This window comes from Staurois parvus, unplaced genomic scaffold (genome assembly GCF_062004578.1).
Source record: "Staurois parvus isolate SC_StPar_1 unplaced genomic scaffold, SC_StPar_1.0 ptg001316l, whole genome shotgun sequence".
In the NCBI taxonomy this organism is placed as follows: Eukaryota; Metazoa; Chordata; class Amphibia; order Anura; family Ranidae; genus Staurois; species Staurois parvus.
This window is the reverse complement of record NW_028319112.1, coordinates 2,907,501-2,925,977: the sequence shown is the minus strand read 5'-3', so window position 1 is coordinate 2,925,977 and position 18,477 is coordinate 2,907,501. Positions and strand designations below refer to the sequence as shown.

The following is an 18,477-nucleotide window of genomic DNA, read 5'->3' as shown; positions in this document are numbered from 1 at the left end:
ACCCCCTTCTTCCCCATCCCATTTTCATTACGACCGGAGCATGATCCGAGAGCGTCCTTGTCTCTATATCAATTTTAACCAGATGATCTATAAGTTGATGGTCTATTAAGATGTAGTCTAATCTCGAGTACATCTCATGAGCATTAGAGAAGAAGGTATAGTCTCTGTCTTTCATATGCGTTATTCTCCAAGTATCTACTAGTTGATATTCATGCATCACTTTCTTCAAAGCTCTCAGAGACCTACTCCCCTCTCTCTGCACAGAAGAGGTATTATCCCTTTGTGGGTCCATACAGAAATTTAGGTCTCCAGCTACTATCAAACGCCCTTTTTTAAATTCCATTAATTTTTTCAACAGACCCTTCATATACATCTCCGGATTTTTATTAGGGCAGTATATATTGGCTAAAGTACACTCTATCCCCTGAAGTCTACCTTTTAAGAATAAAAACCTCCCCTCCGGGTCGGTTCTTCTATCCTCCATCTCAAATCTTATATTCTTTGCCAAACCTATTGCAACCCCTTTTGCTCTTTTAATTGGAGAATCTGCATAATACCATATTGGATAGTGTTTGGATTTCAATTTCACATTTGCTTCTATCTCAAAGTGCGTTTCCTGTAAAAATACCACTGACGTCGCCCTATGATGTAACTCATTAAACAACCTAAATCTCTTCCCTGGACAACTCAGCCCGTTCACATTATAGATTATAAACTGTATTTCTTCCATCATTCCCAATTAACTCCATCTCTCTTCCAAGTGCCTCTTCCTTTTTATCCTTACTGTCCTGCAGAGTATTAACCCAATATCTCCTCTCCTCCCTCCCACCCAACTCCCGTCCCACCCCCCTCCCATCCCCCTCTCTTCTATTTTATACTGCAGTTGTTTCTGCGTATTCCTCATCATAGCGGACCTTTTTTCTAAGTCCGTGATGTCTTGGGTATGTTTGTTAATTTTTCCCTCCATTTCTTCCGTTCTTATTAGCAGGTGCCCTAGATCCTGACGTATATTTGTCATTTCTTGCTTAATAGTTTTTTCCAGATCCTTAAACATTTCAGCCATCTCTCTTTTATTTGGCACTTGTAGATCTTTTGCCAGATCTATCCTAACGGAATTTTCTTTCCACTGTTGGTTACTACTTTCCAAGCCCAATGACATTCTAGGACTGTTCTCCAAGGAAGTTTCCATTTCCCCTTTTTCATTTCCACTATTGGCTCTTTCTGGAGTCGCATTCCCCTGGGAGGTGTATTTTTTAATTGTACCTGTCTGAGACCCTTTTAGCCCACTTCCTTTAGCGCTCTTATTCTTCATATCTTCTGTAATAACTGTGCTCTTTAATCAGAGGGAAATTTTAAGCTGTATATTGGGGTAATGATGTCAGACAGGTTATGTCAGTTTAACACTTCTTTTTACCACTTCTCACTTTCCAAATCCCCTGGAAATCCCCCTTTTCTCTTTATGGGCAATATTTAAGTCCTTTCCCACAGATCAGCCAGCATAAACAGTTACATGTGGTTCTTGCGTGTGGACTCACCCTTCTTCACCCACTCACCCAGTGGGTCAACTTCGATCCTCAGCCGTCCACTCTTTACACCTGGCCAATGTCTCTGGGGGATTCCTGCAGGGTCTCCTATACACTGTGAATGTGGGTCCTGTTTCTCTTTCTTCTCCTGTAGGTTTGGGGTGTAAACCGGCGTCTCCGCTCTCCTGTCTGGGACCCAGCACTTGGCAGGGCGCCGGCACATCGTGCTCTCCGGCGCCGCCATAGTTAGGCTCCTCCCCCGACATTTCCTATTCCTGATATGTGCTTGCTGTACCATGTACTTGTATGAAAAAGTATCCTGTTCTCTTTGTATTGCTTCCGTTGTGTGAAATACCTGGTGTTCCTGCCTGTCCCTCTGCTTTCCTATTAAAAACTGACTAGACAAGGCATAAGAGGACAATGTGGTCAGTTCTCTAGCTGTGCTGGGAAACTCAGCCTGCTCTCCTCCAACAATCAGACTTGTGCTGACGCTCCCTTCGCTTGCACAGCCTTTCACTGGGAAGTTCAGTGTAATGCTGTTTCTCCACCACCAGGTCTCAGCTGCATAAGCAGCATTGAGGGTACAGTGCCTTGAAAAAGTATTCATACCCCTTGAAATGTTCCATATTTTGTCATATTACAACCAAAAACGTAATTTATTTTATTGGGAATTTATGTGACAGACCAACACAAAGTGGCACATAATTGTGAAGTGGAAGGGAAATGATAAATGGTTTTCAACAATTTTTACAAATATATATCTGAAAAGTGTGGTGTGCATTTGTATTCAGCCCCCTTTACTCTGATACTCCTAACTAAAATCTGGTGGACCCAACTGCCTTCAGAGGTCACCTAATTATTATATAGAGTCCACCTGTGTGTAATTTAATCTCAGTATAAATACAGCTGTAGCCCTCAGAGGTGTGTCAGAGAACATAGTGAACAGACAGCACCATGAAGGCCAAGGGACACACCAGACAGGTCAGGGATAAAATTGTGGAGAAATTTAAAGCAGGGCTAGGTTATAAAAAATATCCCAACTTTGAACATCTCACGCAGCACTGTTTAATCAATCATCTGAAAATGGAAAGAGTATGGCACAACTGCAAACCCACCAAGACATGGCTGTCCACCTAAACTGACAGGCCGGGCAAGCAGAGCATTAACCGCTTCATGGCCACCCTATAGCAGAAACAGTGCTACAGGGTGGCAGGGGTGCGCAAAATCACACACACATATATATATATATATATATATATATATATATATATATATATATATATATATACACACACACACACATACATATATATACACATATATATACACACACACACACACATATATATATATATATATATACACACATATATATATATATATATATATATATATATATATATATATATATATATATATATATATATATATACACACACACAATTTTGCATTTACAGGTAGGGGGCGCGCACGCCGTTCGTGGCCTCGGCTGTCAATCACCGGGTCCCGGCTGCTGATTACTCGAGTATTGCTGACGGGGGAGAGCACTGTATGTAAACAATACAGATCTCTCCCGTCAGCTTCAGGACACTGCATTGTATGGCTCTGCATAGCACAGTGCTTACAGTGGAAAGCACAGACAGCCTCAAAGTAAAAAAAAACACAGCACACAGTTAACCCTTTGATCGTCCCACATGTTAACCTCCCTAGCGGTATGATTATGTCAGTATTTCTGTGCTCAAAGCGGTACATTGTTTTCAATGGAAATATGTTGTTTTTTTATTGTAGGCCTGTAATTCTTAGGAATAACTCACTAAAATCTGTTTGAACAAGAGTCTAGTAAACATCCCGGGTATGATAACATTTGAAACATGAAATCATAAATTATAACATAATAAATAATCATAAAAAATAATATCATAATAGTAAGAAATTTAATTCAATAACGTAATCAAACCAAAAACACTGAAATTTGAAATAGCGCACCAAGTTTGCACATCACTGAGCAAAGTCGCAAAATCGTTTTCAGTGCCTGATGGCGAATTTCCCCACGAATCATTTTCACTCAATTCTGCAAGCAGTTCTAATTTACTATCGCTGTTCTTTAGCTGATCTAAAACTGATTTTGACCTAAAGGGATCCTTTTGGAACACCATGGACGTTTCTCAGTTTCCAGGCAGAAAGAAAGTAAAAATGCAGGCAGGGCGCAGGACAAAGCACTCGGGACAAAATGTATGTGAAATGGTTTGATACAGTAATGTAATACTATCAGATTTTAGTGTATTGAGTGAATGTCAAATTTGTACATTTTTTTTTATTTCCCGCCGGTTCTGTCCCCTATACGTCCCTACGCTCGCAGGGAATGGAACCCGGAAGATGCCGGCATCGGCCGGAGGACATGGCTGGGGACGCTGCAGGGGGGACATTGTGGGACCACAGGACAAGGTAAGTGCTGGAGGGATCCTAGAGCAATGCTGCATGGTAATCCCGAATGTAGCTCGGGATTAACGCTTCTGGTACTGAAAGTTAACCCTGAGCTACACTCGGGAATACCTCCAGGGAGGTTAAAACCCCTTCCTGCCCAGTGTCATTAGTACAGTGTCAATGCTTTTTATTAGCATTGATCACTGTACTAGTGTCACTGGGGATGTCAGTGATACCAAGTTCCCCCCAGTGTCAGAATGCTCGCCGCAGTCCTGCTATAAGTCGCTGATCGCTGCCATTACTAGTGGAAAAATTTTTTTTTTTCAATATATACCGCCATATGTAAACGCTGTAACTTTCAAGTAAACCAATTAACTTACACATGTTGGAATTTTTTTTCAGCAAAGACATGTAGCACAAATAAATTCTGGCCTAAATTTATGAAGAAATTTGCTAAATTTTTTTATTGGACATGTTTAATAACAAAAAGTAAAAAAATATAGTGTTTTTCTCAAAATTGTCAGTCTTTTTTTGTTTATAGAGCAAAAAATAAAAACCGCAGAGGCAATCAAATACCACCAAAGAAAGCTCTATTTGTGGGAAAAAAAGGAAGTAAATTTAATTTGGGTGCAGCATTGAATGACCGCGCAATTGTCAAAGTAACGCAGCGCCATAACGCAAAAAAATGACCTGGTCAGGACAAGTAGGTAAATCCTCTGGAGGGCAAGTGGTTAATCAGAGAAGCAACCAAGAGGCCCATGGTAACACTGGAGGAGTTGCAGAGATCTACAGCTCAGGTGGGAGAATGTGTCCACAGGACAACTAATAATTGTGCACTCCACAAATCTGGCCTTTATGGAAGAGTGGCAAGACGAAAGCCCAGTTTGCAGTTTGCTAGAATCCATTTGGGGGACACAGCAAACATGTGGTAGAGGGTGCTCTGGTCAGATAAGACCAAAATTTAACCTTTTGGCTTAAATGCAAAATACTATGTGTAGCAGAAAACTAACACTGCACATCACCCTGAACACACCATCCTCACCGTGAAACATGTTGGTGGCAGCAGCATGTTGTGGAGATGCTTTTTTTCAGCAGGGACAGGGAAGCTGGTCAGAGTTGATGGGAAAATGGATGAAGCCAAATACAGGGCAATCTTAGAAGAAAACCTGTTAGAGTCTGCAAAAGACTTTGAGGCTGGGGCAGAGGTTCACCTTCCAGCAGGACAACAACCCTAAACATACAGCCAGAGCTACAATGGAATGGTTTAGATCAAAGCATATTCATGTCTTAGAATGGCCCAAAGTCCAGACCTAAATCCAATTGAGAATCTGTAGCAAGACTTGAAAATTGCTGTTCACAGACATTCCCCATCCAATCTGACAGAGCTTGAGCTATTTTGCAAAGAATGGGCAAATGTGTCGCTCTCTAGATGTGCAAAGCTGGTAGAGACATCCCCAAAAAGACTTACAGCTGTAATTGCAGCAAAAGGTGGTTCTACAAAGTACTGACTCAGGGGGGCTGAATCCAAATGCACGGCACACTTTTCAGATATGTATTTGTAAAACAATGCTGAAAACCATTTATCATTTTCCTTCCACTTCACAATTATGTGCCACTTTATGTTGGTCTATCACAAAAAATCCCAATAAAATACATTTACGTTTTTGGTTGTAACATGACAAAATGTGGAAAATTTCAAGGAGTATGAATACTTTTTCAAGGCACTGTATGTGATCAATTATAAAACAGGGAGAAAAAAAAAAAAAAAAAAAAAAAAAAAAAAAGGTATTTATAATGTTTTTTACATCTATACTTAAATGTTTTGCTTTTGGTTTCTATTTTAGAAAGAATGGGTTGTTTAACGCATACAGTGGAGTGCTTTCAAGAGAAAATGACTCAATGGTAGCAAGAATATATGGTACCATAAAGGTAGTCATAGGTCTGAGATGTGAGTTAACAAACCTAGATGCAGAAAATTTAAGTTCCTCTGGTCACAGAGCTTGACTTTAAATACTGCACACAGTGTTGCTTGGACAAGTCTAACTCAGCCATTCTCACCCAAGGTGCTGTGAATCTAGGGTTCTTCCAGAGTTTGCAAGAGGTTTCTTAAGCTGTGGCTAACTGACCTCCCAACTGATGGTGCCTGCACAGTTCAGGGTCAAATATAACTTGACAAAGCCAAAAGCACGAGACCAACGTTTTATCTGTCTATAAGTGTTAACGACATTTCAGTTTATTATAGGCGTTAGTGGTGCAGTTTTAACGTGCCTCTAACACGCGTCAAACATGCCACAAAATGCACATAACGTGTTTGAGGAGCGTTTTTAATGCTCATTAAAACACAAGTCAAACGTTCCTTTTAACACTATATGTGCATTTAAGAGTTAGCATTTTGAGTCAAGTGTGAACAGGCCCTAAGAAGGGCATTTTTCCCACCGACCTCCAATGTAAGGAAGGGGGTTAGTATTCTAGCCACCACTGTTAAGGAGCATTCTTTCCAAAGACCACCACTGCAAGGGTAGCCTTCTTCCCACTGACCACTAAGGGACATTCTTACGTCTGAACATCTATGAATTAAATTTAGCAGCGGTTTGCTCAGATCTGAAAATAACTTAAAGGGTTTCTCTGGAGTAAACAGGTTAAGAAAAACCGGTCTGACCTGTCAATTCCTGTGTCCAGTTTCACCTCCATCTGCTCAATGATATCCTTCTTCTTCTGCAGACATTCGGTAAGCTTCGGAGATGAGCTGTAAACACGAGAACCACAGAATTACACGCTGATATAACAAATCATTTTAGGATTGTAGGGGAGGAAAAAAAACCTCTTACCTTATTAAAGGCATTAAATGATCATTAAATTGTTTATCAAACAAATGGAAAATAGTGTTGGCCTGATGTACCACATCGAAGAAATATAGGTTGGCATTCTTTGATTCAGGAGAAGGGATTGCTGGGGAGAAAAAAATTAAACAAGTCTTCCTGAGTAATGAAAAGTGAAATCTATTACCAAATCTAAATCTTGTCCAAATTTATCAATGTAAAAGAAATCAAAATTATTTTTTCAATTGCAGATTTGAGTCCGATTGCAACATAAATATCCACTTTTCAAAGCATGTTGGGTAATTTTTCTGTTAGAGTCTATTAACAGAAACTGCAGTCAATCAAGTTTCCCCAGACAGGAAGTGACTGGATAGGGGAAAATGTTCACCAATGTCTGCATGCATCCTTAGAACTGTTTGAAAGACCAAAACTTCTGGAAGATCTTACAATTGGATGGAAACTCATGTGGGAACCCTACCTCTTTTGTAATACACCTCTGTTGAACAGTCACAACAAGTAGTATATAAAAAAGCAACTGGGAAAAACTTCCACATGTCAATTTTATGCTAAACTAAAACGGAAAGAACAAAATACAGGGTCTACCACCCCTGCCCTCCTTTTTCACAACATTGTATTTACCAGTAAATTACCTGTCCCTTTAAACTTCAATGGATAAAGCAGCTACATGTGTAGGAGAGGAGTTGGAGGTCTACTGAGCATCCCTAAGAAACAATAGTCCCAGACAACAGGATGGAAAAACTTTATGACACAATGATAACGACTGACACCCTTCGATGACAAAGATCCTATTTTGTTACAGTCTCTACATACAGGGGTTGGACAAGATTATGGAAATACCAGGTAAAAGAACAAAATTATTACCTAATATGGCCTTTGGCATCCAAGACGGCCTGAATTTTCATGGGAAATGACAAATCTAAGTTTTGCATGGTGGATAATGGAATCTGATGCCACTTTTCATGCTTAAATCATTTCATTTCTCACAGAGATGCCAGAGGCAAAAAACAAGCCCAAACCTTGTTCTTCAAAACTGACCATAGTGGCTCTGACGATTGTGGGGTCCAGAAAAGTTGGGAGACTTCGCCTGAATGCTCATCAAACCCCGATTAGACAACACCAACTGTGCGAATCAGAGCATTATCGTCTTGGTAAATGGCACGGTCTTCAGGAAACATTGTCTGAATCATGGGGTGCACATGGTCGGCCAAAATTTGTACATAGTCACTGTCAGCGAGTCTACTTTTCAAGGTGATGATGGGGTCTTTAGAATACCAAGATATGGCTGCCCAAACCAAATGATTTCACCGCCACCATGCTTTACCGTTGGCACAAGACAGTCCTGGACATAAGCTTGGGACAGTGTTCACCACATGTAAACACATCCGGTGGTTGGGAACAGTTTAAAGATCGATTCATCGGACCATTTTATAGTCTTCCATTGATTGATAGTCCACAATTTATGGGTGTTGCACCACTCTCTCCTCTCTTCTGAGTATTGATGTCGATCACTAGTGGTTTGGCAATTGCAGCTCACCCATGAATGTTTTTCACATAGAGTTCCCTCCACAGAGTTTACGTGGACATGGGCTTTGGAAGACTGAGATTGAGCTCTGCAGTCACTTTTGCAACAGTTGTTTTCCTATTTTGAGTCACAATCCTGCGCAATGCCCTTTTGCCTTTCAGTCAGCTGACCATGTCCACCATGCTCATGCTCATCAGACGAAGGTTTCCCGGAAACTGTATATGCCATCATAACCTTTGATACTATACTTCACAACACCGCAAATAAATGGGCAACTTCAGTCACAAAGACACCAGCTAAGTGAGCACCAACAATTTGCCCTCTTTGAAACTTCGTAAGCTCTGACATGACGCTGCATTACTAGCAATGCACACAGTGAATGACAAAAGTGAGGATTCCCACCCATTAGCTAGGTGTCTCATCACCCACCAGAAGCAAAAGAAACTGCAAATCATGTAGCGTTTCCATATTTTTGTCCAACACCTGTACAAGTATATAGGATAGTATGGCTAGCTGGAACTTAGAGAAGATCTCCAGTAATTTTCTTTAAGACTTACCCAAAGGTTTTATTTTAAAAAATTGCAGCTGCAATAACCACCTTCATCTCCAAAACTATCACTCACTAGTCCACCTACTTCCAGGATAAATAATTGCCAATTAACCCACTTCCCGTAACCCAGGCTGTTATAGAAGCACCCCCTGGGCATGCATCACCAAGTCAGAGCATAATACTCCAGAGAGAGGCACTGATGGTATAACATTGTTGTAAAAAGGTAAGTATTCATGAGTTAAAAAAGGGGTGGGGGTACAGGGAGTGGGGTAGGGAAATATATAATTATTTAAAAGCTAGAGTTCTGCTTTAAAGTGAACCTGTGCTTTGTCTATGTGGGACACAGAAAGAAATTCACTGTAGCAGCAGCCCCACCTGCTGCACATATTCATCCTTATTTCACCCCAATGCCCCTGTGTGAAAAAGCCCAATGTAATCTCCATGTACCCATGTGACAGCACCTGACCACCAAGAGTGACAAATTACTAAGTGCCAGCACAAAGCAGTAATAGGAGTGAATCACATGTTCTCATTACGCAGAAGTATTAAGTATATTTATTTGCTTCAAGCGTCCGAATGGGCATGAACCTACTGCATTGTTCTATCTGTTAACATTTAGGAAGTCCTAAAAAATAGTAGAGAATAATAGATCTTACCTGCCAAACCTATTTCCAAGGCGTAGTCAATGTGCTCAATGCATAAATAGTCAACAAGTATTGAAAATATTCTAAAGGCATTTTTTGGAAGATCAGATGGATCTGAAAGCTAAATGGAGAAAGCAAAATCAAAAAAAAAAATCAAGCATTGTGTAAATTAGTGGTCTCCAAATTATGGCCTGGGGGACAGATGCAGCACTTTCCTTGCCTTTATCTGCCTCTTGGGGCACTTTTCCTCCCGCTGACACCAATGTTGGGACACTATTCCTCCCACTGGCACCCACATTAGGGCACTATTGCTCCCACTGACACCCACAATGGGCACTGTTCCTCCCACTGACACCAACTAAGGGACACTGTTCCTCCCACTGACACTAATGTTGGGGCACTATTCCTCCCACTGAAATCAACAACGAGGCATTATTCCTCTCACTGACACAAACCATGAGGCATTATTCCTCTCACTGACAAACATTGGGAAACTATTCTTTCCATTGACACCAACAATGGGGCACTATTCCTCCTGTTGTCACCACCAATGGGGGATTATTACTCCCACTGGCACCAACAATGGGGCACTATTTCTCATACTAGAAATCAACAATGAGGCACTATTCCTCCCACTGACACCAATGATGGGGCATTATTCCTCCCAATGACACCAACGTGGAACTATTCCTCTCCCTAACATCAATTGTGCACCATTTTGACCACTGACACCAATAATGGTGCACTATTCCTCCCACTGACACCCAGCACGGGGCACTATTCCTCCCACTGACACCATCGATGGGCCGCTATTCCTCCTCCTAATACCAAAGATACATTGTTTACTCCCAGTAATGCCAGGACTAATTTCTACTCCTAATAGCCACAGTCTGGCCCCCCTAAAGTCTGAAGGCCAGTAAACTTTAAAAAGTTTGGAGGCTTTCACTTGTGAGTAGGAAATCTCTCCGGTACTAGACACAGACATTAAAAACAACCTGACAGTGTCTGATGTTTCCCCACTCTATCCAAAACACAATATAGACAAAACATTTTGACTGGCATTAGGCTTTAAGAAGATGCATAAAATATCACACTTGATACAACTAGAGACACAAATATTAAGGTTTTTGATAAAACATACCTTATGGCATCTTTCAAAGGCATGCTTGGTTTCTTGCAATAGGTTTACCACCACTTCTTGTGCTAAAAATGTCTCGCCGTGTGTTTCTATACTTGATCCCAAAGGAAAAATTGAACGCTGCCGAATTTTCTCTTTCAGATCTTGAATGCTGTTGTGCAAGTTTACAAAAGTATATTATGTATTAATGTGAAGAATTTGTGTGATCCAGTTATTTATATCACCTAGAATTCTATACATTTTTATCAGCAGACAATATGAAAGTGTCACAGTATAGCTGTGCAGCAACAGAACAAATTGCATTTATAAACAGGACACGTCCTTCTATTGTAAAATGCAAAACAAATGTCACAACAGGTTGTTTTCAACCACTTCAAGTCCGGACACTTTCACCCCCTTCCTGCCCAGGCCAATTTTCAGCTTTCAGTGCTATCACACTTTGAACGACAAGTGCGCGGTCATGCAACACTGTACCCATATGAATTGTTTAGCATTTTTTTTGAGACAGATAACGCTTTATTTTGGTGGTATTTATTCACCACTGGGATTTTTATTTTTTTTGCTACATAAATGAAAAAGTCCAATATGTTGAAAAAAAAAGTGTTTTTCTTATAAAACTTTGCAAATAAATAATATTTCACCATAAATCTTGGCCAAAATTTATTCCGTTATCTTTTTAGTAAAAAAAAAAAAAAATAACCCAAATTAGTTTATAACCAAAAATTATAATTTTTAAACATTTTTATTTTTATTTAATTTTTTTATATTATTTGTTTTGTTTTTTTTTATATACGGTCAGCCTAGCAGTACAGTGTACTACTTGTGGGGGGTGATGAAGATTTTTTTTTTTTTTACACTGATTGATTTTACACCCATAAAGGCTATAAGAGCAATAATTTTTCCTTCTCTCTAGCTGCATTCTTGCAGCCATTGAGAACTACAATGTGAGCTGTGATTGGTCACAGCTTGTCACATGGTACAAGGCTGTTGTGAATAGCCTTGTACCATGTGATCTCTGTGATCATTCACAGATTTCACACATAGTAAGCAATGATGTCAGAAGTGACATCTTGCTTACTACTCTGCATGTGATCACTGATTGGCCAATCAGTGATCACATGATTGGAACCTCGCACAGAGGTCCCGTACGGCGATCAGTGTTCCACTGTGTCCGGAGGACACAGCGGGCACCGAATTGCGGTGCTGCACACTCCCAGGGAGCGTGCACAAGCAGGGGGCGGGAGGCTGTTTATAAACGGCCACCCGACCCTGCACTGCCACCATCCGGCCGTTTATATACATGGGCCGGACAGGAGGTGGTTAATATATATTTCTGCTGCTTCTTGGATACAGGCATCAGTAAAATAACAAAGCTCTTGTATAATTAATAAATAGCAATCAGCTGACTCTACCAATGTATGTTTGTTGGTCACCTACCCTCCAGTTCCAATTGGCCTTTTTTGATGGTTCTTGGAATCGTAATAACGTTGTAAGATCATGGAACTCCGACTTCGCAAATAAGCAGTTTCTACATCAATATAGTTTTCCAAATATGAGATGAAAATTGACTTAATCAACTTGGACAAAAAAGTCTGTTTGTCTGTTCCCAAATTGAATTCCATTAGCTTGCTAGAAAGACTTGTAGTTCTGTATAACAGGAGAAATAGAAAGGCATTAAAAACATACCACAAATCTGTACAGTACATTTATTATTTGACTATGAAACACTAGAGAAACCCCCACTAGATTGTTAAAACATCCAGGAAATCCTCCTTACTACAGCCAAAGGATAGGCTGGGTATGTTAATACACTGAGGAGTTCCTTTGTAGAGCCCAGGGGCTTTGCCTGGTGTTAGTATACCGATACATTTTTCCTGCTATGGCCACAGATTTCAAGAACACATGGAGCTGCAATTACAGATTTGGCCCCCAACACCACCTTCTGGTGGAAAGTAGCATAGCACTACAACTACAAAAATAATTCTTAAAGTAACACTAAACTCTGGTTTTAAAAGAATTCTGTTCAAGTATGTATTGTTTACTCAGTATGTATGCATTGTATATAGGTATGTATACTCAGAAAAGAACTTTCTGTTGCTCTCAGACTCCTTCAAATATCTATTTTTCCTCCCTGCTGTGATCTGACTTAGAGGGTGGCTATGTTCAGTTTTTCCTTTTCATCTAAGTTTTATTATGAAGATTTCCTTTTACTTCCTGCCTTATACATTCAGTAGGAAGTGACAAGATCTCTATTTTACGAAAGCATGGCAAAGAAAGAAAAAAAAAACTGACAGTAGCTCAAACCCCATACCACTCTATCCAAATCTAAAATTTAAAGTTGCCTTTAGTTATACTTATGGGGCATAATTCCCCCACTGACACCAATGAAGGGGTACAATTCCTCCTGTGACACCAACGATGGGGCACAGTTCCTCCCAGTGACACCTACAATTGGGCATGATTCTTCCTACTCAATGACAACAATGGTGCAGACTTCCTATTTCCAATGGCCACAGTTCGGCCCCCATAAAGTCTGAAGGACAGTAACCTGGCCTTTTGTTTAGAAAGTTTGGAGACCCCTGCTTTAAGGCATCATATCTGGATGAAGGTCTTCTAAGGCAAAGATAGACATCTTCAATACTGATATTTTATATGTAATATAAATAATACATTATTTCCGGCAACCAGTTGATTTGCCAAAAAAGACTGTAATGGTTAGACATGGTGTTTAGATATGATTCAATAATGAGTTCTGTTTTTAGAGCATAATCAGTAGTTTTGCTGTGCTCACTTATGTTAGGACACTTAGGACTTTTTTTTTTCTTTGCTTGGTATAGACCAGTGGTTTCCAAACTGTGGCCCTCTGCTTGCCTTTATCCAGCCCATGATGCATTATTCTTGCCACTGACACCAACAATGAGGCATAATTCCTCCCACTGACAACAAAAATGGGACACTATTCCTCCCACTGACACCAACGAAGGGGTACTATTTCTCCCACTGACACCAACGAAGGGGTACTATTTCTCCCACTGACACCAACAATGAGGCACAATTTCTCCTCCTAATACCAAAGATAGAGCATTATGTACAAAGCTGTCCACCATACTGCCCCGAACTACATCTCTGACCTAATATCCAAGTACCGCCCAACACGCACACTCCGCTCCTCACAAGACCTCCTTCTCTCTAGTTCCCTGGTCTCCTCCTCCCATGCCCGCCTCCAGGACTTCTCCAGGGTGTCACCCATCCCCTGGAACTCCCTGCCCCAACCCATCAGATTATCACCTACTCTCCTCTCCTTTAGGCGCACCCTGAAAACCCATCTCTTCAGGGAAGCCTACCCCGCCCCCTGCTAACTTGCCGACCTCCTCCACTCTTCCTACCACTCCATCCCCCACAGCTATCTCCTCCTGTGCCACCATCCCCTCCCTCCTAGATTGTAAGCTTGAAAGAGCAGGGCCCTCGATACCCTCATGTTTTGCATTGTATTGGTCTGTCACATGTTCTGTCCCCCTTTATAATGTACAGCGCTGAGCGAACTATTGGCGCTTTATAAATACTGTATAATAATAATAAATAATAATAATTTACTCCCATTGGACACACTACGCCCCCCCCCCCCCAGCCTCAAGGCCCCTTTGTTTACAAAGTTTGGAGACCCCTGGTTTAGACCATGCATACAATCTTCCAGGTATCTGATTTGTCAGAAGTCTCTCTGCTGTGCTTCATTCTGCCTGCTATGAGATTCTGTACATCACGTTAGAGGAAAGGTAATCTATCTACCAGGTACAGCATATCTGAACAATATCAATATAGTCTATTGTCAATAAAAATAGAATAAGGATCCTACTAATTAATACAATAAGGATGAGGAAGACATACCCTCTTGGCATTACCACATTTCCTGGTTATAGGAAGATTTGAAAAGAATCACTGCACAGTGAAATATCAAATTCCAAATAAGAAAATAACTCATTCTTTAATAAAATGAGTAAGTGCAGAATTAAAAAAAAAGCTCAATTAGAGCAATTAGAAGTCACAGCATGACCCTTAAATCTCCAATGGTATCACTTACAAACCTGGCTACTACACATAACTAATCCAAACAGTTAGTCCTTCCTTATAAAGGGCCTAAAACAAGTAATCAGACCAATCATTTCACATGTTTTGGCAAAAATTAGCTCTCAGTTCAGCTTTACCTAACAATTAAATATACAGTGAGGAGAAGGGGTCATCCTTGTCCTCTACCCTCTTGTAAGTATGTTCAAAATACACTGTGCAAAGCAGTAAACCTATGACAAGTGATGATTTTTAATATACGCATGATGGATGAAAGTGGTTGTAAAGCTTTTTTTTTAAATTAAAATAACAATCATATCATACTTACCTGCTCTGTGCAGTGGTTTTTACATGTAGTGGCCCCTGATCCTCCTCTTCACGGGTCCCCCACTGATGCCCCTAGCATCTCCCCTCTGCTGAGTGCCCCCAAAGCAAGCTGATGGCTCTGGGGGCATTTGTGCATGCTGGCTCCTGAGCAGAGTCTGTATGTTTATAAAAAATACAGAGAGCAGCTCGTCCTTGCCCCTCACTGACTGTTGGCTCCTGCTGTTTCTCAGCCAATGAGGAGAGAGAGACCTAGGAAAGCTAAGGCTCCCGTGCACGGCACTGGATGGAGATCAGGATCAGGGAGGGGGGCTGCACCCTGAAGGTTTTTTTACCTTTATATATTCTGTGCATAGTAAATATAAAGAGTGTTTTTAATATCAGCCTTAAAGGGATCCTGTCACTAGAGTAGAAACTTTCCCAGCACAGCTGTTCTTGTAAAAGACTGATTATGGACAACAATCCTCTGAATTCCATAGGGAAACCAACACTGTTGGAAGTGTCAATCTTCTTGATACATTGCCACTCTCACTGGTTCCTCCTGCTAACTTCCATATCATTAGACAGCAGGAGGAACCAGTAAAAGATGTACAGGACCAAAAGGGACGGTCAATCCCAGGGGACCTCATAGAGAACATTCTCCCAGAACAGAGTGGTGTTTGGTGGAGCAGACCGCAGAAGAGGTATTTACATTCTACTTTTATGGACAACAATCCCCTGAATTCCATTGGGAAACCAACACTTCTGGAAGTGTCAATCCTCTTGATACATTGCAACTCTCACTGGTTCCTCCTGCTAACTTCCATATCATTAGAGGAGACAGCAGGAGGAACCAGCAAAAGATGTACAGGACCAAAGAGACTGTCAATCCCAGGGGACCTCAAAGAGATCATTCTCCAAAAACACAGTGGAGTCTAGTGGAGCGGACCGCAGAAGAGGTATTTACATTCCACTTTTACGGTCATAGCTTGGCTGGGAAAGTTTACTACAGTAACAAGGAAATTATATACTCTTACTCACTCATCAAAGGGTGACACTTAGTGATTTACTTTACACATTAAAGGAAACCTGTGCTGTAAGATAAAAGCATACATACAAACAGCATATGGTGTAACTGAACTCTATTGGCTGCTGCCATGTAATATCAACAATGTGTAATACATTATTGATGTTTTCATGTTGGCCCTGAAGGAGGCAATCATGATGTAGCAGAATATGTGCAGAATGATCTCAGCCAGTCATTCACAAATTCATTCATTCAGGAATTACACATTGTAGATGTTGACCTTGTGCAGCGGTAGCAGTCAATAGGGTACTTTTATACTTTATGCGTGTGAACATTGCACAAATTGCACGTTACATGCTTACAGTTTACAGGTAAAATTTTACAAAGAATCTTGCTGCTAGCAAGAACCTGTGTAAACATAAATGAATGGCTCTTAATGTGCTGAGTAATGAAAATCACTTGATAGTCTCTTTCCCGTAATAAAGAAAAATAGTTTACTCATGTCAGGAGAACCTGTGTTTCAGTACATTGCCTGCTTTCCACCATCCCAGAACAATACAAAATATTCAGCTCCCCGACGATGTCATTTCCAACAGAAGCATAGGGCGTGGCTACAACGTGACATCATCACACCCACCTGCTGACCGAAGCTTGGATCCCAGAGCGGCCAATTCAGCCTGCAACACTGGAAGTTCTCTTAGCAGTTTTACGAACCTGGATTCGCAGCTGTTTCAGCCTGCTTTATGAGAAGTTTTACTTGCAGTTTTTCTCATTTGAATGCATTTTAGAGAGTTGTTTTGAACAAGTGGTGTATTTTAATAAAGCAGAATTTTTACATACTTCACCATGGGATTGTACCATATTTATTTACCAATGGTGAACATCTAATAGTGGTTGGAGAGGTCCGGATGGGGGATGAATCTTTAGCCGGGAACATCTTGTCATGTGGGATATGTCTCAGCGCTATCTGACCATTTATAACCTAATGGTCCGCACTGTCCAAAAAGAGGCTCCTTTAATGGTGACACATGGTGGTGGATGCACACTTTCTTCAGCAGGAAATAGAGTGTGGGGACACTTTCAGCAACATACAAGTTGCTACACATAAGCTGTCATTTATCAAGGATTATTATTGGACTTTTTTCTTCAATTTTCTTATTTTGCACATCTATTATTTATAGAAGTTGTGGTTAAATACCAAGTATCACAGGCGATTTGTGAATATTTGTTATTGTTACCATTTATACATTAATATGTTCTTTTTCCACAACTGCACAGTTGCACTATATTGTGTTTACTATTTATTTATTCATTTGTGCTGCACATTGGTTGTACAGGTTTGTGGATTTGAGTTGTGAAATTGGTGCTGCTTTTTGGTGTTTTATGGTAATTGGCTATCTCAATCACAATTGTATGGTGGCTGCTTTATTCGTGTATACGTAAATACTTTTGCGCAGGTTTTTTTTTTCTAGAATACAAAATATTGCAATTCTCAGCGAAACATTTTTTTTTTTTAACCACTTGAGCCCCAGAGGATTTACCCCCCTTAATGACCAGGCCTTTTTTTGCTGTTTGGCGCTGCACTAATTCAAATGATAATTGCGCGGTCATGCAATGCTGTACCCAAACAAAATTTACGTCCTTTTTTTCACACAAATAGAGCTTTCTTTTGGTAGTATTTTATCACCTGTGCGCTTTTTATTTTTTGCGCTATAAACAAAAAAACCACGAAACTTTTGAAAAAAAACAATATTTTCTACTTTCAGCTAGAAAAAATATATCGTAAACTCAAAGTTAGTCATAAATTTAAGCCAAAATGTATTCTGCTCCATGTTTTTGGTAAATAAAATCCCAATAAGTGTATATTGATTGCTTTGTGTGAAAGTTATAGGGTCTACAAACTATGGTATAGATACTGTAAATTATGCCTTTTTTTGCTATACAGCGCTGCACTAATTCAAATAATAATTGCGCGGTCATGCAATGCTGTACCCAAACGAAATTTACGTCCTTTTTTTCACACAAATAGAGCTTTCTTTTGGTGGTATTTGATCACCTGTGCGCTTTTTATTTTTTGCGCTATAAACAAAAAAACCACGAAACTTTCGAAAAAAAACAATATTTTCTACTTTCAGCTAGAAAAAATATATCGTAAACTCAAAGTTAGTCATAAATTTAAGCCAAAATGTATTCTGCTCCATGTTTTTGGTAAATAAAATCCCAATAAGTGTATATTGATTGCTTTGTGTGAAAGTTATAGGGTCTACAAACTATGGTATAGATACTGTAAATTATGCCTTTTTTTGCTATACAGCGCTGCACTAATTCAAATAATAATTGCGCGGTCATGCAATGCTGTACCCAAACGAAATTTACGTCCTTTTTTTCACACAAATAGAGCTTTCTTTTGGTGGTATTTGATCACCTGTGCGCTTTTTATTTTT

At 40.2% G+C, this 18,477-nt stretch overlaps 1 protein-coding gene across 1 annotated transcript in view; it reads right to left on the bottom strand.

Moving 5' to 3' along the window:
- Positions 1 to 18,477, bottom strand: part of EXOC5 (exocyst complex component 5) — an 88,030-nt gene that overhangs the window by 11,089 nt on the left and 58,464 nt on the right. Inside the window, exons 11-15 of the mRNA XM_089661142.1 lie at positions 12,079 to 12,288; positions 10,645 to 10,792; positions 9,516 to 9,624; positions 6,776 to 6,896; positions 6,607 to 6,693 (exon numbers count right to left, since the gene is read on the bottom strand). Coding sequence (XP_089517268.1) covers positions 6,607 to 6,693; positions 6,776 to 6,896; positions 9,516 to 9,624; positions 10,645 to 10,792; positions 12,079 to 12,288 — 675 coding nt within the window. The remainder of the gene's footprint in view (positions 1 to 6,606; positions 6,694 to 6,775; positions 6,897 to 9,515; positions 9,625 to 10,644; positions 10,793 to 12,078; positions 12,289 to 18,477) is intronic.